The sequence below is a fragment of the Kockovaella imperatae genome (genome assembly GCF_002102565.1).
Source record: "Kockovaella imperatae strain NRRL Y-17943 chromosome Unknown BD324scaffold_15, whole genome shotgun sequence".
In the NCBI taxonomy this organism is placed as follows: domain Eukaryota; kingdom Fungi; phylum Basidiomycota; class Tremellomycetes; order Tremellales; family Cuniculitremaceae; genus Kockovaella; species Kockovaella imperatae.
The window spans coordinates 192,480-214,104 of NW_019028955.1; the positions used below are offsets into that span (position 1 = coordinate 192,480).

Below are 21,625 nucleotides of genomic sequence, written 5' to 3' on the forward strand. Positions count from 1 at the left end.
GCACTCTCCAGAGCTACCCAGTCTCCAGCCAGAATCACTCCATCGTTTGCATCGCTAGGTATAAGCTGCCCATGCACCATGCCCCGTCAAGAAGGTCTCTCAGCCATCTGCGTATTACTTCAGATTCCTAATGCCAGGTTCCTAATCAAATTACTCATTACTAATTAGTCAGGGTCGGGGCGGCGGGGGGCGGGGGGGCAGAAGGGTGTCTGTCTCTCTCTCATTCTGCCTTTTTGACTTCATCATCGACGAGACTCTGGCATTTTGACTCAGCCCTGCATTTCCATTCATCTCCTCTCTCGACTGGACACTGGACACTGGACTCGTTCTCAGAGCATCACCTTTGGACTCGACTCAATCACCACAACCAACCCCTTCAGACCATACACGACTGCTTGTATTGGAGAAGTGTAGAATTAGACTGAGCAGCGGGATTGTGGAACACATCATCCTCAGCCTACTCCTTGAACTATTCAACGTTGTTATATACTAGCTCTCAGTCCTCGACAACACCTGAAATATCTCATGTCTCTGTGACATCAAGAGATCACCTTTTTATACAGAAACAACAAAAGGACCTCTCCACCATCTATCTCACTCTGCTCAGATTGAGAGTGATTTGACAAAACGATGAAGGGAAAGCATCGATGGATGGAGGAAGATGCCATCAGCCTCGAGGAAGAAGAAGAGGAGAATGGTGAGCTAGAGGCGACACGTGCCATCTGACCATTCTACCTCTCCCTTAGAACGGAGCAGAGACACTGTCAGGACACTTCATCCACGATCCCGCTCCATGACTTCACCTCCTCTTCCAGATCCCAAATTCAACCCTCCAGCTGATACGCATATCCTCCCGACTACACTCTACCGAATACATAGCGATTCATCTTCCAGCGATATAGGTTCGACCATCGCTAGGGCCCGTTCACCTTCCGTCTCTTCACCTTTATCACCTCCAATGCCATTCATCCCCATGGCCGAGCATTCGAATACAGGAACCACCCCGCTTGAATTGTTGTCTCCGCCAGTATCTGCAGGATCATCACACAACACGTCATTCGTCCAGGCTTCTGCATCTCGACCGAGCTCAGTATTGGATGACCCAATATTGGCTCGACGACCCTCCATCACGGAAGCTCTTCTCGGGCCACTTCAAAGACCAGACCTCAAGGCGTTACAGAAAGTTTCTTCCGACTCAGTCAGCCGATTGCCACTATCTCACGGAAGTTCGTTCTCCTCAGGTACCGGTCACGACAACTCATCAGATGCCAGTGAACGATTAGCGGAAGCTAGAGAGAGGCTGTTGATGGATGCTGCGGCTGGCGTAGCTGTGGAAAGAAGAGCGTCAAGCTCAGATCTTTTGGATTTGACTGTGACGACTCCAACGCCACCGCTCCGAGCGACGCAATCTGGGAGCTCATCTCCGCCTAATGGCGCTCTGAGAGCAAGGAGACCGTCGACACTAGAGGAGATTGTGCAGGAAGAACCCGAACGCGCTTGGGACAGTGTGGTACGTCCGGAAGGTGTGATGATAATCGACTCACTAACATCCCTCTTAGTGGCCAGCCCCTGGGACCAAGCCTCAAGTCCCTGCTTTTGATTCTGCAATCCCCACCTTCCCAATCGCCCCGATATCACCCTTCGTCACGCCTGCGTTCTCACCTGCCCTGGCCGGCATGCCAAATGTCATGTCGGCTCTAGGTGCAGCCGTGCCGACATCCCCTCGACCCAGATCGAGCTCACCGATCCATCGATCCCCTTCCCCCGTCAGCCTATCATCCCCTCAGAGATACTCTCCAACATATGATCCTTCTGCCGCTGAATACTCCATGGCCGGACGGAGAGGGTCACTCGTCCACGCCTCGTCCTCCCTCACTCGATCCCCCACCAATACACCCTCCGTCCCTATCAAACGTCATACTCGAGCCCAGTCCAGCTCTTCGCCCAGCAATAGTGGGATCATCCACTTTCCCAGGGAATCTCTCGAGCGGAAGCTCGGTACGCCACCCCAGAGCCCTCATGGTAGTCCGACTCGTCGACACATGTCACTATCGTCCGGAACTGGACGCCGTGATTCGATTTCAGCCGAGCAAGGGAAAAGTCAACGTTCGACCAGCCCAACTCGACATCCTTCAATGCAAATGCAGACCAAAGGTGAACCGCCGAGGCGTCTATCCGAGATACAGCCAACGTCACCGGTGGACTCCCAACCGGCATTGCGTCCAAGAGGCTACAGTATGAATGCGGAGCGACCAGGACTCTTCTCGACTCCAGAGGAGAGTCCATTGTCGATCGATGAGGAGCTTGCCTCGAGTCCCAACAGACCGCTATGGGGCCGGTATGGGTCGACTTCTTCCATTGGCTCGATGAGCGATCCTCTACCAGCTGTCGACTTTAGCCCATCTAGCGAGCTTCCTCCGATCAATCTGCCACCTGCTGTTGCACACTCTCCCCTCACTTCCACAAGCTATGTCGATAAGGTTGCTTCACCCTCCCTGGGATCCACATCCACCACATACCTATCCCGCCCAACCGTACTACGACGCGCCATCTCAGATTACGAAGCGCGATCAGGGCGTACCAGTACAGGCAGGCGAGGTGGTCAGCCTCTTCCACCAAATGCCCTGAATCGATCCATAAGTGATCTCTCTGAATCTGCAAAGGCCTTCAAGAGATCTCCCGATTTGGCTGACATTCCTTCGCCTCCGTCTCCCGGATCTGGCAATGACCCAGATTCATCGCGCGTTCGCAAGAGTCCCAGGAAATCACCCAAGACCATCTCTAGCCTCCTATCTGGAGCTTCTTCAACGTCCTCAAATGAAGTCGAGGGTCTGCCTTCGTCCTCGCTCCATCGCCGAAGACCTTCTCTGACACCGGTCCAGGCGAATCCACCCTTAGCCGAAGGCAAAGTCGCAATCATGGATGAAGGCGATGTATTGCCCAGTGGTGGGCTTGAAGAGATCGAGTATGACATTACATTCGATGACGAAGGATTGAGCACCTTGGAGCGAATCTTCCTTCTCTCCAAGTCAGACTTTCCTTTCCACCGGGCGTATGTCGCTCGAGTGCTCGGCGACTTGTTATACGAAGTGGATCCTTGCGAGTCTGTCGAATACGTCTTGCCTCTCGTCAATGGATTTACGATGGATGAAGAAGAGGCTGTTAAAGAGGCATTGGTCAGCGAACTTCATCGAATCCTATGGTACTTTTTCTCATACTGCCGAATGTACATCGAAGGCGAGGAAGATCCGGAATCGCTTCCCGTGGACATTCCTGAATCCTTCAATCGCCAGTCCTTGCTGCTTCACAGAGAGGGTTCGACTTCTGCGACTCCTTTCCCGCCCATGGAAAAGGTAGTCTCACCTGGTGTAGAATCGCTTGATTCGGATGATCTCAGACGACCATCCCTTGCAGACACCTTGGTCGGATCGTCACGGGGGTCCGAGTTCAGGCGACAATTATCTTCAGCAGTGGGCTCAGGTAGCGAGCCCGTCGATACGCCGGGTACAACCACATCATCCGATTCGAACCCATCCCAAGCGGACACCTTGTTTGACCATGTGGATCCTTTCCGAGTGGGCAAAGATGATGACAAGACGTTTGGAACAGATGTTGGACCATTGCATCCGCTACCAACTCTGCCTACCAACTTTTTCACTCCTCTCCTTGGAGCCCTCCTACTCAACAGCAATCCATCCATCTCTGAGATGTGCAGGTCTTGCGTCGTCAAGATCATCGGGCGACTGCGTGGCAATCTTGAGGTTGACCCCTTGGTCTGGGGTTTGAGGGCGGATGCGCAATCGCCATACGGTCGTGCAACGTACCTTGCTCAAACAGGTGCCCACTCCCATTGGACGAAACCGATTGACTCTCGTTCTTCAGAAATCATCGAGGCCGAGCTCATCCGAGGCATCATCGTCGGTATGGGAGCCCTAGAGACGGAGATGCCGTACGATTTGATACCCGGCGCTGGGGAGGATCTGAGCGAGGAAGAACGAGAGTCGGCGGCGAAAGAAGCCGAGGTGTTTCAGGAACAACTCTTGGCTGAAGCTTTGGCTGGTCGAGCCACTTCCCTGAATCTTATCGGATCACTGTGCGAGTTTTACTCTGGATCAGAAGCTGTAGAGAGGGGATTTGCCACTGAGATTCAACGCTGTGTGGATGGAGATCCGACCGTCAGAGCAGAGGGCGCTGTGGCCCTCAAATCTTTTGCTGAGATTGCCCCACTGGAACATATCTACGATCTGGTGAGTCCACATGCGGCATCTGCTCTGTACGCCCGCTCATCGCATCACCAGCTGCCGGTCTTTGAGGCTCTGATGACGGACGAAGTGTTACACGTCCGACAAGCCACGACAGTGTCCCTCGCCGCACTCTGCCGCCGTATCGAGTCGCCTGATTTCCGACGCTCGTTTGCCATCAAGGCCGTGCAAGCGCTCACCGAGAGCGATCCCGAAGTGCAATTTGCCGCTCTGGAAACGCTCGGCGAGGTCATTTACGCTTTCAAGGATGATCCTGAGGGCCCACCCCAACAGCTGTTGGATGTCTACATGGTGAACGAGAATGTGCCCGAGGTACATTATGAGGATTGGGATTACATTACATGCTACAATGTGAGTGATTGGTCCCAAGAGGCCCAGAGACACGCTAAATTTCGTTCCATTATTACAGTTCCCCGGTATATGCCTCACTGTCGGACCTGAGCGCTGGTCGGATTTCCGCGATTTGTATATGAATCTCTTGGAGCGGGCGAGCGATCGGACCATGGTGTCAATGGCTGCTGCACTTCATGAGGTGGCGAAGATACTTCAGCCCTCAGATGTCGAGCGAGACCTCTTACCGGCTTTTCATCAATGCTTGGAAGGGTCTGAAGATGTGTTGGAGCGACTCTGGGAGCATGTCGATGTTTTCCTCATTCGACTGGAAGAAAATATCGGACGGAATCTGATGGTCCAATTCAGAGACCTGTGGACAAATGGCAAAATCGGCGGATGGCGTGCAAGAGAGCAATTTGTTCGGCATATCCCTGCGCTCTTGACGATCTTTCCGGGTCAACAAGCCTCGGAAGTCGTACTTTGGCTGACTGATAAAGCCCTACATGACCCTTTCGCATCAGTCAGGGACGCCGCAATCAAAGGGGTGAGCATTCGTCCCGGACTGACACTGTTTTCCGCGCACCCCTGACCCGTTATCAGGTCCCCGAGGTCTATAGTCGTCTCGCGCCTGATGCCAAGGTCGAGTACCGGAACATGCTGATCAGCCTTGGCGACTCGTCCTCCTTCAAGCATCGAGTTACGTGAGTGGCGTGTCGGAGCTTCTCGGTCTCGATCTGACTCGTTTCAGTTTTATCAAATGCGTTCGAGCATTCGCCAAGGATGAGGCAAATCACGTCGACTTTGAAAACCATCTAGTGCCTCTCTTGCCGAGATTTTGCACCGATGTGGTAGACGTTCGACTTGCCCTCGCGCAGACCATTGCGTCGCTCTTTGAAACTGGTATGTGGCGTATGCCTTGAGACCTTGGAGTCCATTGACATCTCCTGCTTTCAGACGGCGTCTACGCGTCGTACACTGGTCTTGCGCCTCTGATCAGCTCTATGATCAACGGACTGCGCACCGACGAGTCTGTCGACGTCCGTGACGCTTTACATCGTATGGACATTTTCCGACTTCAAGGTTTAGATCCACCGGACATTCGGCCGTCTGGACCCAGCCCCACTGATGGTCCACAACCATCGTTCAGCGACTCTGGAGATGTGTCCGTGGACTATTTTAGTTCGCAGAAAAGAAATTCGGTCATCGCGCCAGCGTCCGACCCGGCACCATCCATGCCTCCTTCCATCGATCGACGACCTAGTGCTGAGGTCGCAGCGAAGATGGATTCGATGCAACTCGAGTACGAGCAGGCTGAGTCTCACGGTACACGACAAGCCGACAGATCGGCGGATCCATTCGCAGATCCCTGAAGAGATCGCTCAAAACTTGGTTTCACATTACAGTATAGTACACTCATCTCTCTTCAACCCACCTTCTCTATCTACTCTCAATCAATTCTGTTTTCATGGTTCGTCAAGCACGCATACACACACATACATACACACAATACAACACACACCTGTAGCGCTAGTTCTCGTATTCCTCCCTCAATGCATAGCATGGCACACGGACAGAGATTCTGATTCCCCGGTCGCCGAGATTTTCATTATTGCCGCGCCGACCGACGCGAACGCGATTGATAAAGTCAAATGAAACCCGCAATATACGTTGGTCATTGCTGCCATTGGACTCGCCCTCTCGATCCACGATGTCCAGAGCCCTGTTGAGCCCTGTGGAAAAGGTCCGAATAGCTCATGAGCTACGTCAGACGATTCGCGAGCTGAGAGATAGAGGATTGATAGTCGCTGCCAAATGGCAAGTTTGAACGCATGACGACGACACAGACATCCAAAAAAATGACTGACAATGCTCGTGAGACAGGGCATCTGAACTACTCCAATCCTTACCAAAGGAATTCCGTCAAGCTCCTCATCTACCATTCTCTCCACCTCCTCAACCTCTCCTCCAGCTTGCATCTTCGCCTCCATCTGGTGGACCACGACCCTCCTTGGGCGATTTCTTACCACCTCCCGGTCCTCTTGAGCCGCTCGCCGGTCCCAGTAAAGGCTATACGACGTCTCATGGTGTCGACATGGAAGAAGAGGATGATATCCTCGAAGAAGATATGTTTCAACTCGCGAAAGGGTACTTTGACATGAAAGAGTTTGATCGAGTCGTCTGGGTCTTAAAGTCGGCCAATGGGAGACGTGCCAAATTCCTCAGAATCTACTCTGCCTACCTCGTGAGAGATTCTCCGCGACTTCAAGGAGGCGCGCTCGCAATGTAAACTCACTAACTTGACTGTCCCTTGTGTGTGTGTCCTCGTCCAGTCGGCCGATCGCAAAGCTCAAGAAGCTCTACCTCATTTTCTCGATACGAAACAAGAACGATTATCCCTCTATCCACCACTCAACGAATTGATCAACGAGCTAGAAGGCGAGACGGACCCTTATCTTGTCTACCTCAAGGGTCTCATGCACATGCGTGTGGATCAACGTCAGGCAGCTGTATCATGCTTTGTACAGAGCGTCAAGGAACGACCCTATAATTGGAGTTGTTGGAGTCAAATGGCTCAACTGGTCAATTCGGCCGATATGGTGAGCACACACACACCATGCCTCTGGGAACAAACAGGTTCACGGACGTTTAAACTGATGACTGTTTTTTTGGGAACACGCGTAGTTCATAGAGCTCAAAGAGAGCTTGCCGCCTTCACCTATGCTCACATTCTTCGCTATCACCGTCATGTTGGATCTACATACTGCCACAGACCTTGTCATGAGCATGATCAAAGAGTTATTGGAGGTTTTCCCCTCGAGCGTTCATCTGAACGCTCAGACAGCTCTGGTTTACTATCATATGCGGGGTGAGAAATCGTCGTCTTCGTCGTCGTCGTCGTCGTCAATCGGACAAGGGGAAAACTGTCACCGCTAACATTGCCTGACCTAGACTTTGAGACCGCTGAAAAGCAATTCGACGCTGTCCAGGCGGCTGATCCATACCGAATGGAAGATGTCGATATCTACTCCAATATGCTGTACGTCATGGACAAGAGGTCCAAGCTTGGCAAGCTAGCGCACGAGTACGCAGAGATTGATCGAAACAGGGCAGAAGTGTGCTGCTTGATTGGTGTGTGCCCAATGCTTCTGCCACTTGTGATCGTCAGCTCAATTTCCCCTCATCGCAGGCAACTATTACTCTTCTCGCTCGGATCATACAAAGGCCATCACCTACTTCAAACGCTCACTCATGCTCAATCGAGATTATCTTCCGGCGTGGACATTGATGGGACACGAGTTTGTCGAATTGAAGAACAGTCATGCAGCTATCGAGGCGTATCGTAAAGCCATTGGTGAGTCTCAACGAGACAGACGTATTCTTGATTACGCTTTCTGACCCGTGGCCAAGACGTCAATGCAAAGGATTACCGCGCATGGTATGGTCTCGGACAAGCTTACGAGCTACTCGACATGCCAATGTACGCGATCGAATACTACAATCAAGCCACATCACTAAGGTACGCTAGAGAGGAGGACCTTGAGAGGAGAGAGATCTGATGACATGACCCTTTTCAACAGACCTTATGATTGTCGCATGTGGACCGCCCTCGCAACCGTCTACGAAGGTCTTCAACGTCTACCTGATGCCATTCAAGCTCATACGCGAGCTTTACTCGGTGCCGATCGGATTCAAACGCCAACCATCCTCGCCAAGCTAGCAGCATTACACATGTCTTTAAATCAACAAGCCGAATCCGTAGGGTATCATCAAAAGATTCTGGCTTTAGGCGAGAGATCAGGATTACCTACCGCTGAGATGGCGGCGAGTTATCTCGCGATTGCGGAATGGGAAATGAGGGAGGGATCGACGTCAATCGATCGAGATGGATCCGCCGAGTCCAGTCGTGGAGATTGGACTTTGGCCGCTCAGTATTTAGAGAAGGTCTCTCAGACCAATGCCCCTCAGAGGGATAAAGCAGAAGAGGCATTGAGGGAGCTGAGGTTAAGAGAAGCGAGAGCCGCGGCGAGTGCTTGAAAACCTGCATCACGATACAGAAGACAAATGTCAGGAGGAGCAGCACAGCAGATGCATTTCGCCTATGGATACAAGGTTGGAAACATTCGGTTTCAATTCTGCTTGAAAGGACCACCCGACCTCTTCAACTGCCCCGCAGTTCTGCTCTGAGCATGATCTCCTAGTCTTTGCTTGCGGAGCGATCGGAGAAGATGCGAGTGAAGCTGCGGAAATCAGCATCGGTCTAAACGTGCGCATCCAAGGCAGACTCACTCTCTCAGCATTTGCTCCCTCGCCTCAATGTCATCCGCAGGAGGCAATTCGATCGGTGGTAGCCTTAAGAAAACCGCACATCAATCAGTCAAAGCATCTCAACCTGAAAAGTCCGACACAACTCACATCTGCTTCAACCTCGACATTGCCCTCAGCCTACTTCGCCAGCTTGTGATGTATTCTGCCTTCGCAGCATCCGTCGCATCCCTCACGTTGACGTATCTCGACGCCATGTCATTGGCGAGATGGGCAATCTCCCTGACCATGATCGGTAGAGTCTTCTTTGAAACAAGTTTGTGCGTTCCAATGGGACTAAAATCGGGTATTCCATCCGCGCGTTGAAGAGTCACTTTGAACCAATCTTCACGATCCCAATCCAACCACGTATCGCCAGATTTCGGAATGCCTTGTCCGGCCCAAGGTCCGTGCAGAGGATCCCTCCAACCGGTCCTCAGCGCACCGACTGGTAGATCATCTTCGCCTGGCGCGAGGGAATGGGGTGAAACCACAATGTTGATCCAATTAAATTGAGTTTTGATAGTGTCAAATGCGAATTCTCGTCCGGAATCATTGTAAACGATCTTGATCATATCGTTACCGACCAAACGCTTCTTACGGGATCGAGTAGGATCACTGGGATCGTTTGGCATCATCGTAGGGGTATGCAAGATCATTTGGGTCAGATCGTCCCACCACGCATAGGCATATTGACCATCACTGTCATTGTCTCGATTCAGCCCTCCGACAAAGACGTCGACTTGGCCTTTCAGCCGAATCAACCGACCCAGACCAGCAAGGAAATCAAGGTAAGGTCGCGGACCATCGGTGTTGCTGAGGATTTCCTGTTCCGTCGTTTGATCTCGACCAACGTACAACACGGCGATCTTCAAAGTATCGATGACTGGCGTGTTTTGTATACCTCGCAGAGCCCGAGCGAAGCGATCGTCATTTGGGATCAGACGACCACGAGGTGATTCAAGGCTGGCATTTGGATACGATGACAACAATTGAAGGGCAATGTAGGAGGGTTCGATCGATACGTCTTTGCGTCGTTGAGAAGGTGTCGCGCCAGACCAGACGTATCCATGTTGAGAGCCCTGGTCGAATGTCGCGGCAGTCGATTGGCCAGAAGACTGAACATTGACAATGTCCTTGGCAGACGGTATTCGATCGCCCTTGTCGTCGGTTATCGGGGCGTCAGACGCATACCTTTCTGATGTGTCCGCCGATGTAGCGTTTGCCTCGGGCATACTGGTCTCACTTTGCGCTTCTCCGCCGCCAACACTGTCCGCCTCAATACTGGCCGGTTTCGACTCCCTGTCTGCCATGAGAACTGCCGGCAAGGATACTAGATCCGCATTGTCTTCGCCCAGATCGAGATGCGGTACGTTCTCCAACTTGCAAATCACCGAAGTCGATCCCGTGGGTCGGGTGGTGGTGATCGTCGCCCAGCCAGTACGTGAGTGCGTTGTGACAGTCACAATGCTCCCTCCGAGTAACCAGCTCTGCGACTTTGGTGGCTCACCACCGTCGTCCTGCATGACAATCTCGGACAGGAACGATGTGGCTGGCTTAGGGTCGGCATTTCCATACGTATACCGCGCAAGCCAATCAAAACAAACTTCGACCATTTCGTCGAGGTTTAGCCGCTGAGATCTACCTTTGAGGAGCTCTCGTGTGATCTCTGACGCTACCGTTGGCCGCTGAGGAAGTCTCAGGGCCATAAACCAAATATAAATCGCATAATACGCCAAGCCGATGACATGCTGAGACAAGACGTAGGCTTCGCGAGTGACTGGATCCGTGAGGTCGACCGTCTGATCTGATCGCGCGTTATGCTCCGTAATGTATGTGATAGCCACCCGGAATACCAGTCGATATTGTTCATCTGTAAAGTTTCGAAACAGCGCGCCATTTTGCCCAAGGGATATCAGGAATTCCAAGATGTGGACAGCAAGGCCGGTCGTAGTGAGAATACTGATCATGGCTCGAACAATCTCCAACAGGTTGCGTGACACTGACGATTCGAGCTCAAATACTGCAACCGCTAGAGCCTGTATACAAGGTTTGGCGACATCACCTTTGCCTTGTAAACCGGTCATGAAAGCTTGAACTAGTCTATCGCACTCCGCTCGACTGAACAGTCCACGATAGGCAATAAGTATGGAAAGCGTATGGTACGCCGCGGCGTTGATGTCCACGCGCTTGATGAAGGCAGGGGTGGAGAAGCGCCTCTCCCAGGGATCAAGTGCGAGCACACCACTACACAGGAGATCCAAGAGTGATCGAATTTCTCGCGTAGCTTCGACCCCGTGGAAGAAGAGCTTGTTGCTGATCTGGAGCGGGAGGAATGTGAAGATGTAAGAGACCAATTCCCAGTCGTTACCGCGAAGGATACCGATCAGGGTTCGGACATACTGCGACACCGGTAGCCACACGCCCTCGACATGAGTGACTACAGAGTCCTTGAGGAGAGGATGACTCGGATCATACGTTGCTATCCCGCCCGTAACAACGATTCCGGGAGGCATATTGAACCCGAGACGATCAGGGATCCGCCAGAGAGTACCGTAGCCCGAACTCGTGTCCGAAGTCGTCACCCCAGTTGGCTGAGTCGACCGACTTCTACTTCGATTGGTCGGTTCAGATGTCCGACCTGCTCGACCTCGATCTTCACCAGTGCCAGTGCCAGATTCGACCCTCGCTTGCCGCGCAGAGGCTTTGCGTTGGGACATTTCCAGCTCTGCTCGTTTTTCGGCTTCACTTTCGACCGTACGCTTAAGAATCAACGCATATGGCAAAGCGCCAGAATCAAGATTGCCACGGAGATAAATCTGATGTTGGCTGTCTGCTCGAAGACGCATCATGAGCTGAAGGATACTCAGCCTTGCTCTAGGGCAACGAGCTTGTATCCGATCGCCAGACCCACTCTCGCTGAGCGGGTGGAGCAGATGCAGAAGGTCCTGGAACAGAACGATCGTCCGCATCGTTGAAGGCGATCTGGGAGGCACAGCAAAGGTCGAGAACTGGGATTTAGGACTAGGGGCAAAAGCCAGGTGAATAAACATGGTGATGAGGGAACTAACAGCGATTGACGACTTGCAATCGTTGTGAGGGATGACGGGAGGAAGGGTTGGACCCGCAGAGAGCGGTGATGCACTTGGGGGATTGCTGATGCTGAGAGCCGCAGCTTCTAAGGAAGGCACCTCCATTTCAACCGTCGGAGAAGCGACACTCGAGCTCGCAGGTGTGAGATCCCGGCTTTTCGAAGGAGGTGACAAGGCTTCCATGAGACCTCGAAGAGCCGATCCAGCGGTCTCTTTGCCCTTGACATTTCGTTGCGGAGCGGGACTGTCCATCCCAGAATGAGACGAGCCACTCGAGATCACGCCCGACGTGCCAGGTGGCGGCAGGGCTGAAAGACCCAGAGCATGTCGTTGCGGCGCAGGTACGAGACCATCGCTCCTACATGGCATTTGAGTTGCAACTTTGATGATGATGCTTCGGATTTTGTTGAAGTATCCTCCAGAAGCTGCTTCCTGAATTTTGGCACAGGGTCGAGTCGCGAAGTCTTCATGTTCCAGTTCCTCGGCGTTTAATGATCCCCTCCATTGTCGAACGTCAGCATCTCGATCTGCAGTTTCGGCGATGGCTGCATCGACCAAGACTTGTAGAGTCATCTTCAAGAATTCTGAGTCTTGATCTTGCTGCAATGCTCGCTCCATGAAAGGTAAGATAATCCGGTTGACCAGCTTGGTTCGCTTCTCCGAGACTTCATTCGCATAGCTGTACACCTCTCCAAAGAGGAAGTTCACGACGCTAGATCGCGCAGTTGGAAGGTCTGCTGCAGTGAAGAAGAATGCCTGCAGAAGTTTGTCGATATTGTCGAGCCAGCCAGTGATGAATGGTAGACATAGGCTTTCGCGTTTGTAGTGACCTATGACTGTTGCGGCGTACTCTTCGTCCAGTATGGGAGAAAGCTGGAGCAGAAGGTCGATATACTTTGGATGGTGGAATAGGGGATCCGCGCTCGAGGATGAGTCCAGTCGGCTGATGGTTGAGGGCAGTTGATGGATGATTTCGTCGAAGATGGCAAGGAATCGGGGGAGTATCAAGTCCGCCGTGTCCGATGGCCTGCGTTGCGAGAGGCCGCGAGCGCTGCATGTATCGTCAGACAGATAACGATACTGTTTGAAAAAAGACTCACGCCGGATCACCGCCAATGTGAACCATCCCTTGAAGTAGATCGCAGATGGCATCACCCTCCAACCAAGAGTCCAAGATGCCTGAACCATTCGACCCACCCGCTTGACCTTCTTCAATAGCGAACAGGTTGTCCTGGATCAAGGCGAGAATTTCCAGATCTACCGTTAACCAGTCCGTCCGCTTGCTGAGATCTTCTGAAGCTGGAAATCGCGAGCTCGATTCAGCAGCTTTGAGCCAAGGAGCAAGGTTTGGAAACGACATGGTCGCCTTCGTATCGCTCGGTTGGGCATGCACGCGACCCAAGAGGAACCTTGAAGCGCTGGTGGACAAGTCAGTGGGCATTGAGGTTGGGGCAGATAGCCCTGACTTACATAACAGCACCTCTGGCCAATTTACGGTCGGCTTGGGCACTAGCGATTTTGCCATCCACTTTGAGAGATGCCTTCCCTTCCAGCACTTCCTTCAAAATTTCTTGCCCTTTCCAACCAGATTTGCGGATCAGCATGAGTCCACATACATCGGACAATGTCTCCCATATTGACTCTGGCACGTATTCGTCCTCATCCTGGCCAAAGCAGAAACAGATAAATGCGATCATTTGCTTGAGCAATTGTTTTCCAATGATTGAATTGTTCAGAGCGGTTTCGAAAACGGCGGTCAAGGACGGGATGATCCGCGACCATTTGGCAGGATCTCGTTCTCTCAATGTGTGCGGGGACGGAGATCTTAGGCCGATTGTAGCGGATGGAAAAGATCGAGGTGATGTGACACCTTGCGGTGAGACGGCAGATTTGGAGATGGATTTGGCAGGCGGGCTACCAGAGTTCATACGATCTTCTCGAGTGCGTCGAAGTGTTGAGCCACTCCGTTGCAGAAGACCCGATCCAGTCATTGCAGTTGGGGATGGAGTAGTGATGATGGACGAAGATGGGAGGTGTGCTTCCCTGAGCGATGAGTTGCGAGACAAGATGACATTTGATGATGACAATGGGTTGTCGAGATGAGCCGTGACAGAGGCGTTGATTCCGACAATGACAAACGAGATAAGGGTGTTGATAATCTTGTCAAAGTCTGATCGAAGGAGTAATGAAGCGTGGGATGACATGATAGCACACAGTAGCTCAAACACAGCCATGGCGGTGTCGGCGGGTGATGCAACTCGGATACGAGTCGTATCCTACGGCGCGAGTCAGTGACCTGTGGAGGATTGTCACCTTGGGGATCGTACTCACCCTCGTCTTCGATGCGTCCACTGACCACTCCTGCAACGCGAGCCGGTCCTCTGGCTGCATGCACCAGGCTGCCCAATCATCCTGAATCTCTCCAAGACCTCGTAAAAGTCTCCCTACCAAGCCTACCATGCCTTCGACATGGGCTCCGTTCTTTGTCAAGGCTTTGAGGGCTCCTAGTTCCACGAAAAAGGCATTGTCTCTCGAGATGGTCTGGGATTGGTCTGTAGGAGCGGTGATGAGATAGAACAGTGATCGAGGATTGATCGAATCTGGTAATATCGCCTTGTCCCCTTCTGCTGTCATCTTTGAAGGTGACAAAGTCTCGATGAGGACCGCTAACAGACGGATGGAAGCGGTACGCAGGGGAGAATCGACATTGGACTGAGCGTAAGCAAAGGCCCTAATGTACAGTGTTCGAATATCTGCTGGAGTGATGGGTGGCTTTAGATCTGGTGCTGGAGGTGCAAAGACATCGTCTGAAGTGACATGTAGATTGTATAACCACGTTGCAATGGTATTGATGATTTCCACGAGTCGAGCGGGAGATTGACCGTTGCCAGGTTGCAACGCCAACAAATTAGATTGAAAGTCGAAAGGAGCGGGAGATTGGGTCCGACGCACGCCTAGAGCGTCGCTCCCGGGTAGATGAGGTGAAAGCGACTTTGGACTCCTCATCTCTTCTAGTGAATCCCTCTTCGTCACTTGTCGCGAAGCTGCCGTTTTTGCTGCTGCTGATGATGATGCTGTAGCAGAGGAAGAAGTCGAAGCGGTGGCTGTGGTGGTCGCTGAAGCCTTTTTGGAACCTCCAAAGAGACCCATGAAGAGCCCTCCCGAGCCTGATGATGAAGAGGCATGATGGCTCGAGTGTGCTCGTGGCTCCCTCAACCTCTCCCTATCGGACATGAGAAAGTTTGGAGGAGGAATAATGAATCAATATCCGTAGATCCAGCCTGTCCACCGCGTTAGGACCGGGCTGGATGAGAAGTGTCCCCCGCGACTGATTTGACCTCCCCTTCAGACCGCTCTAGCTCCCCGTGGACCCGAGTCCGTGAGCTGGTGCGAGGATGACCTAAACGGACAATAAGAACTCCATTTCAAAGGTACCGTGGACCGGGGCTCACCGTCACTCTCAGTTTCGAGCAGTATTTATCCAGTTGACTTTGCGTTCACCTAGGCAGATATATCATGGTCTTGGGCGTGGTGTTGGGGTTGTATACAAGAATAAGTCGAGTTGCTGTATGGACAATGTCTAGTTGGATGGAAGGTCAAAAGATGGGATGAAATACTGAACATACTGAATTCAAAGAGCCGTCGTCGTCAGTCAGTCACCAACTGACGCAACGGGGCATTAGCGGGATCAAAATACTCATTAGGATCGATTACCACGATATTAGGAAAATCTTTTAAGCATAACCGCCGGATCCTAATGCATCCCAGGTCCGCTTCAACGCTTTCGTTGGCGAGACAATCCCGATCTTTCTGTTCATAATCATATCTCAGGATGCGTCTGCTGAGAGGAAGGCCACTTGCGTCTTTGAGCTTGGGCATACTGTGCTTGAGTCTATTAATATTGGTGAGGAAGGCTCTGCGGAAGCTACGGGATGAAGCTCATCTGTCTCTGTCTCCTTATTCAGGCACCACTGACTTCTGCATCCATATTCACAGACAGTGTTCTGTCCTACTGCAAATGTAGGAGACTCTTTATGCTTGATACCATCTGATCTCTTGCAGGCATATGCTTCACCAATTCCACTATCATCCCTCTGTACCTCCCAGCGGATCCTTCTAAACCTTGCTTGTCATGTACAAAACAGTTTTGTTTGGACCAGAAGTTGGCGATATGCAAGGGTGCGTGAACGACGTCGGAGATTGATCTTTTCTCTGCTGTGCTGACCCCTCTCACAAGGTGCTTCCGCACCAGAGCTCGATGAGGATACCATGACGGGGACCGAAGGAGACGTGGAAGCGAGATGCTTCAGTGCGTTGGATATGCGACATGGTCGCGGAAGCAGCTTCGATACTGACGATCCGGGCAGAACGTGACTCCCCGCGAGACAAACTGATCGTCACCTTTTTCATCATCATCGTCTTTGGCATGTTAGTCTTCGCTGGGATCCGCGCAAGGTGAGTGTACAGATAAGCGACAAGGGAGTGCACGGCAGGTCAACGCTGATGCGATCCATGCCAGATTACGCAAAGCGATAGATAAGCGAGGTAAACCAGCAGACCTGAGAGAATGGAGCGAGGTGAGTCGATTCGCCCTCCAGTCCTTGTCTATCCGTCACCACATCTGTCCCTTGCTTGAGCTGCGGGCGGGCTCTCAGCTCCCTTCTGCTTTACAAAGCTGATACTCTCACTACAGGCCCTGATGCCGGAGCCATTACGACCCATTACTGCCTCTTTCTTCGATCGTGTACCTGGTCTGCCAGGTGACAGGCGGCGTGAAGGCGGATACCCGGGTGAGATGAGACAACAGAGTGGTCAGGGCTATGCGCCAGTCAGCGTTGGCAGCTAGGCAGGGAGCCCGACAATGGCGGGTTTCTGTGCCCGCCTATAGTTTATGTATGGATAGTCCAGGTGTCTTTACATCTACACAGGCAAACTGTACTGGAGCGTCGGTAGCAGTCTCATGAGTCGTCGAGGGCATGATAATGTCTGATCATCATGCAAGATAGGATTGCGGAGGCCCGACGCGGCGCTGGCCGCCGGTCTCGTAAATTTCAAAGCTCGGAAGATGCAGTCGATCTCTTGATGTATCTGTATGCAGAGTCTATTCATGTCGAGCGCGATGGTGAGTGCATCTGAGGGTGTTGTTGGGGAAGATCTCTGTCTGAATATCATCTTAGTCTGCCGATGCTGGACCTAGTAGCAATTGGACGAAACTCAAGCTGGTGCGTAACCATAGGTGTAGATGTCTCTGCTCACAGAGACGCACACACAGACGCTCGATGCTCAATCTCGAGACAAAGGCAAAGAGAAGGAGACAAGATTCTACGAGGGAAAGTCGAAGAAAAGAAAGGCACTCAAAGGGGTCGCAGCGTATGTGCGGGGACCAGCCGAGCCTACGTCAGTCGAGAGGGGGGACGGACATGTCCCGTATTTATTCATCCACTCGAAAGTCAAGACCTGACGTTCACGACGTAGCGAACCGTCCTCTGGACTTTCCAGAATAGCAAACAGTTCAAACATCAAGGCTGATGTGGTGTTTCAACCTGCTAAAGAATACAGTCCTCTAGTCGGCGAATTGAGGGAGATGATAGCGGGCACGAATGTCTTGAACGAGTCGCAACGAGCGTGAGTTCGGTTTGTAGCGCATTTAGCCATGATACTCTGCTGATCCTTCTCATGTAGGCCAGGCAAATAGTAAGGTCTCCTTGCGGTCTTTGAACTGTTGTCTGATCCTCGACTCCAGTATAGCTGTAGATTGCGAAATGGTTGGTTTAGGACACATGGGATCTGAGTCGGCTCTCGCGCGAGTCTCTCTGGTCAATTTCCACGGACATATCCTCCTCGATACGTTTGTTGCGACCCGTGAGACCGTCACAGATCTTCGGACATGGGTATCTGGCGTCAAGGCGTCTGATCTGATTGGTGCGCCGACGTTTGAAGAGGTCCAGAAGATGGTCGCGGGGCTGGTCAGTGGAAAGATTCTTGTGGGGCACGCAGTTGCAAACGATCTGAAGGTGGGTGACGTCGACACCATCTCTTCCGTCAGAGATCTGCAGCTTGTTTCACCTGCATGCTAAAGCTCACATCAACAGGCACTACTACTTGATCATCCTGGACCGATGCTTCGAGATACGCAGAAGTGCCCAGCACTACGAGAACGAGCAAAATCAAAATATCCCTCTTTACGCAAACTGACAGAGATGGAACTTGGCGTCAGTATCCAGAAGGGTTCACATTCCTCCGTGAGTTGAAATGATATATTCGGTCGAGCTTCACGCGCTCAAGCCATCTATCAGGTCACGGATGCTCGAGCTACAATGGCTCTCTACAGGTTACACAAGACTGCTTGGGAGCAACAACTGCATCGGAGTACAGAGGCTTGGTTAATCAAGTCGGCCAAGGAAGGCAAGAGGTCTAGAGCTGGAGAGAGCTCTGGGGCGGGGCAGGCGGAGGCCGTCACAACGCAAGACGAGGAGGACAGTGCGCCGAGCAAGAAACGGCTGAAAGGCGACGGGAACCAAAGTGGCCGTAAAGGAGTGAGCTCAGGATTAGGCAAGATCGTCAGGTCAGGTATATTACGGGTAGAAGGAAAGGGTGAAAAGAGAATGGCTCGGGCGCATGGAGGCAGCACCAAGAGCTCGGACGGAGGCGGAGGAGGAGCAAAGTGGTGGGAGGCGAGCGCATAAGGTGAACAGTGCCCCAATTGCTAAACGACTTTGCCATCTGTAATGCATGTTGTACAGCTCGCCTTACATCTATGCCTTCTCCTCTCCCTCTGCCTCCTCTTCAATCCCATTATACAGCTCATCCCATTCGCCAGACTCGACCATTTCTCTGAAAATGTCTAGACCACCAACAAGCTCGCCGTTGAGGATGATCTGAGGGAATGCTGAAAGGTTTGTGAGCGATTTGAGAATTCTCGTGATGCTGACTCGATCGACTCACTTGGCCAATCATTGAGTTTCTTCAACCCTTGCCTCACGTCCTCATCTGAAAGTATATCGAACCAGGCAAACTCGACTCCCTTCTCTCTAAGGATTCCAACGGTCTGGCGTGAAAAGCCACATTTGGGCGAAGAAGGATTGCCTTTCATGAAGAGGACAACTTTGTGCTTGTTCATCAGTTCCTTGCATCGAGCGGTGATCTCTTCCTCTGTACGTGGTTTTGACGGGGCGGAGTCGACAGATGGGATGGCTGGCGGAGGAGCGGGCTTGGCATCAGATGTCGAGAGTGGTTGAGAGGGCGAAGCGCCGGAATGTTGGCTCAAGAGCTGGTGCAGAAGGGTGGTATCGGCTCCGGAATGACGCGCTAAAAGGGTATGACCCTGAGTGGGCGGGATCGTGGGTGGTGCAGTGCGTGAAAGAGAAGAAAATGGGTATCATGGTGTATGTGGTGGTCGAAGTCAAGCCGTCCGGGTGACATCATGGTTGGAACGCGTCGGAGAGGGCACCAAAGCGCATTGACCGTCGATAGTATCGGCATCAAGGCCATATTTGGCATCAACATTATCCGCGGCATCGTCAAGATCCAAGGCATTCATTTCGTGAGCCAAGTTGGAACCACGACGTAGTTTGATACCGTGTCGTCGTGGATGGGTATTGACCAGGGGCGAGATGCAGGACACCGGACCGGGTTTTGCGGCCAGGGGCGAAGGAGAGGATTTGATATTGACGAAGGGAGACGCGATCGAGTGTTGATTGTGGGGGTCGGGATGGTAATTCGGAGGCATTTCGAGCAATTGAGCGGAAGGCATCATGATGGGCGGTGAAGGTGGGATGGAGAATAAGTGGTCCATTTTGTCCAGGGGTGATGGACCAGCATAGGCCATGTCATCGAGCGTTGAACGAGGCGTAGATCCGATCGAGGCGTCCGATGAACGCGACGAAGATGGGATTTCAATATGCATTTGGTATCCCAAGGAGGAAGTCGATCCAGATGATTTCCGCGGAGTTGCCATGTATGGCGAGGATGATTCAAAAATCGGTGGACCAGGTGTCGAAGGTGGGGTTTGCAGTTGCCATCCGACAGACGAGGCATAGGATGAAGGCATACCACCCGTTGAGGAGGCAGTGGGCGAATTAGACAGGAATGTCAATGGCGTTCGAGGTGTGAATCGATCCGGTGTGTTATGAGGCGTCAGTGATTTACGATGTCCCATGAAGCCGCGGGTCGAAGGGCGTCGCAGAACGGGGATGGCGAGTGACGAGGTCGGGTTAAGTGGCGACCCGGGTGGAGGATTAGACACAGGTATTTTACCATTTGATGAAGGCGTCAGAGGTGGAGTCAAGTCGGCCATGGTAGAAAGAGGATTAGGGAGGGCGGTGCGAGGGAGAAAGTAGGAGGAGGAATTATAGAGGAGAAGCTAGGTCAGCGATTGATTCTTCGAGGCGAGCAAGCGTCTGCAATGTATCATGCGGACATGATAAGGAGCAGAAAGTAAAGTTGAGTCGATGTTCTCTCTTCGTACGAAGAAAACTCTCTGCGAGGACAGCTGCCATTTTGACAAGTCTCGCCACCGTCTCTTTATATAGTCTCCAGACCGCATACGACCTTCCAATGACTTCTCACCCTTCGCCCCACAGCGAGGTGTAGAACGACAAAGGATGATCAGTCTGTAAACGCGTCGGAGGGCAAGACAGATCCCCATAACGACCTACATCCAAAGACGAGCTCGCATTCAGGTGGAGGGTGTTCGCTGTTACTCGGCCGGTAGTATGGGACAGAGTGCGGGGTAGTAGCTGATGAATGGAGGAGGGTTGTAGAACAGGGAGATGGGAGGTTTCACGGTGGAATCTAACACGAAGATGAGGATGCGATGAGAGAAGGCCTGGAAAATGCTCCAGCCAATGCAGAGGAGGGAAGAAAGGACATCGCTTGTGCGATAAAGAGCTTCGCCGCACAGTCTATCCGCAAGGCTATCGATATGCGGACCATGGGCCATGGAGATATACCTCCAATTCAGGACGCTGAGAATCATGACTCACCCTTAAGAGGAGAAAAGAAGGGACAGCCTCGATATCGAACGTCTCAGCGATATCCGGCAGAGCCTCCGCCTCGATCTGTATGTGATGGGAATCAGCAATGGCCGAAGCGAACAGACCAGTGGAAGGCTTGTAGATCATGACAATTTCCTCGCCCTGGTTCTGCTCGCCGGACGAGATTGACCACCACCACTCACGGACAAGAACAGAGTCTTTGGGAATTTCCCCGCTGCGTTCTCAAACTCCTTATTGAAGTCTTTGCATGGCTCCGCCCATGGTGCCCAAAAGTTCAAGCATGACACTCTGTTCAAGTCTTCGGACAAGACGGACTTGAACTGCTCAGGGGAAGTAATAGAAATGTGGTTGGAAGTGGATGCCATGTTGGTCGGTGCCTTTGAGTCAGAGATCCAGTATTGCTGGCCGCAGGTGGCGCTTTCACGAAGATGTCACCTCAGTCTCTCGGTATTCGTATCTCTACGCTGCTGTAGTTATCGCTCTCGTTGTCGTGAATAACCAGGTCAAGGCTGAACATGGACATTTGAAAGCACGACATTTGAGCGAGCGAACAGGCCGCGGTCGGCCGAAGAGATCACGTGACGTTGTCCCAACAAGCATCAAGCGGATCAACACAGGCTTTTCTGGAATCATCTTTCGA

At 52.2% G+C, this 21,625-nt stretch overlaps 7 protein-coding genes across 7 annotated transcripts; 5 read left to right on the forward strand and 2 right to left on the reverse strand.

Annotated features, from left to right (window-relative positions):
• The first annotated feature begins 246 nt into the window (after positions 1 to 246).
• BD324DRAFT_636932 (armadillo-type protein) lies at positions 247 to 6,188 on the forward strand. Its single transcript, XM_022016955.1, has 8 exons — positions 247 to 697; positions 747 to 1,510; positions 1,560 to 4,247; positions 4,299 to 4,613; positions 4,672 to 5,139; positions 5,196 to 5,296; positions 5,344 to 5,495; positions 5,550 to 6,188. The coding sequence occupies exons 1-8, from the start codon at positions 631 to 633 to the stop codon at positions 5,963 to 5,965; spliced, it is 4,971 nt and encodes a 1,656-aa protein (XP_021868453.1). The 5' UTR covers positions 247 to 630; the 3' UTR covers positions 5,966 to 6,188.
• BD324DRAFT_636938 (putative cell division control protein 23) lies at positions 6,189 to 8,704 on the forward strand. Its single transcript, XM_022016956.1, has 8 exons — positions 6,189 to 6,410; positions 6,477 to 6,837; positions 6,926 to 7,192; positions 7,278 to 7,461; positions 7,545 to 7,724; positions 7,783 to 7,947; positions 8,004 to 8,112; positions 8,174 to 8,704. The coding sequence occupies exons 1-8, from the start codon at positions 6,304 to 6,306 to the stop codon at positions 8,628 to 8,630; spliced, it is 1,830 nt and encodes a 609-aa protein (XP_021868454.1). The 5' UTR covers positions 6,189 to 6,303; the 3' UTR covers positions 8,631 to 8,704.
• Positions 8,705 to 15,608, reverse strand: BD324DRAFT_636943 (hypothetical protein). The gene is made up of 7 exons (XM_022016957.1): positions 15,442 to 15,608; positions 14,321 to 15,389; positions 13,460 to 14,265; positions 13,090 to 13,407; positions 9,009 to 13,040; positions 8,883 to 8,945; positions 8,705 to 8,833 (listed from the first exon to the last, which is right to left on the reverse strand). Exons 2-7 carry the CDS (start codon positions 15,221 to 15,223, stop codon positions 8,791 to 8,793), a joined length of 6,165 nt encoding a protein of 2,054 aa, XP_021868455.1. The 5' UTR covers positions 15,224 to 15,389; positions 15,442 to 15,608; the 3' UTR covers positions 8,705 to 8,790.
• A 193-nt stretch (positions 15,609 to 15,801) lies between these two features.
• Positions 15,802 to 17,093, forward strand: BD324DRAFT_636945 (hypothetical protein). Its single transcript, XM_022016958.1, has 7 exons — positions 15,802 to 15,893; positions 15,955 to 16,009; positions 16,052 to 16,168; positions 16,227 to 16,298; positions 16,357 to 16,444; positions 16,509 to 16,566; positions 16,683 to 17,093. Exons 1-7 carry the CDS (start codon positions 15,822 to 15,824, stop codon positions 16,833 to 16,835), a joined length of 615 nt encoding a protein of 204 aa, XP_021868456.1. The 5' UTR covers positions 15,802 to 15,821; the 3' UTR covers positions 16,836 to 17,093.
• BD324DRAFT_168649 (hypothetical protein) lies at positions 17,020 to 17,572 on the forward strand. Its single transcript, XM_022012081.1, has 3 exons — positions 17,020 to 17,111; positions 17,167 to 17,211; positions 17,262 to 17,572. Exons 1-3 carry the CDS (start codon positions 17,082 to 17,084, stop codon positions 17,448 to 17,450), a joined length of 264 nt encoding a protein of 87 aa, XP_021868457.1. The 5' UTR covers positions 17,020 to 17,081; the 3' UTR covers positions 17,451 to 17,572.
• BD324DRAFT_636947 (ribonuclease H-like domain-containing protein) lies at positions 17,080 to 18,706 on the forward strand. Its single transcript, XM_022016959.1, has 7 exons — positions 17,080 to 17,111; positions 17,167 to 17,211; positions 17,262 to 17,614; positions 17,672 to 17,683; positions 17,733 to 18,003; positions 18,082 to 18,231; positions 18,286 to 18,706. Exons 3-7 carry the CDS (start codon positions 17,574 to 17,576, stop codon positions 18,673 to 18,675), a joined length of 864 nt encoding a protein of 287 aa, XP_021868458.1. The 5' UTR covers positions 17,080 to 17,111; positions 17,167 to 17,211; positions 17,262 to 17,573; the 3' UTR covers positions 18,676 to 18,706.
• A 1-nt stretch (position 18,707) lies between these two features.
• Positions 18,708 to 21,501, reverse strand: BD324DRAFT_636950 (thioredoxin-like protein). Its single transcript, XM_022016960.1, has 4 exons — positions 21,168 to 21,501; positions 20,974 to 21,048; positions 18,935 to 19,313; positions 18,708 to 18,878 (listed from the first exon to the last, which is right to left on the reverse strand). Exons 1-4 carry the CDS (start codon positions 21,348 to 21,350, stop codon positions 18,745 to 18,747), a joined length of 771 nt encoding a protein of 256 aa, XP_021868459.1. The 5' UTR covers positions 21,351 to 21,501; the 3' UTR covers positions 18,708 to 18,744.
• Between the last annotated feature and the right edge of the window lie 124 nt (positions 21,502 to 21,625).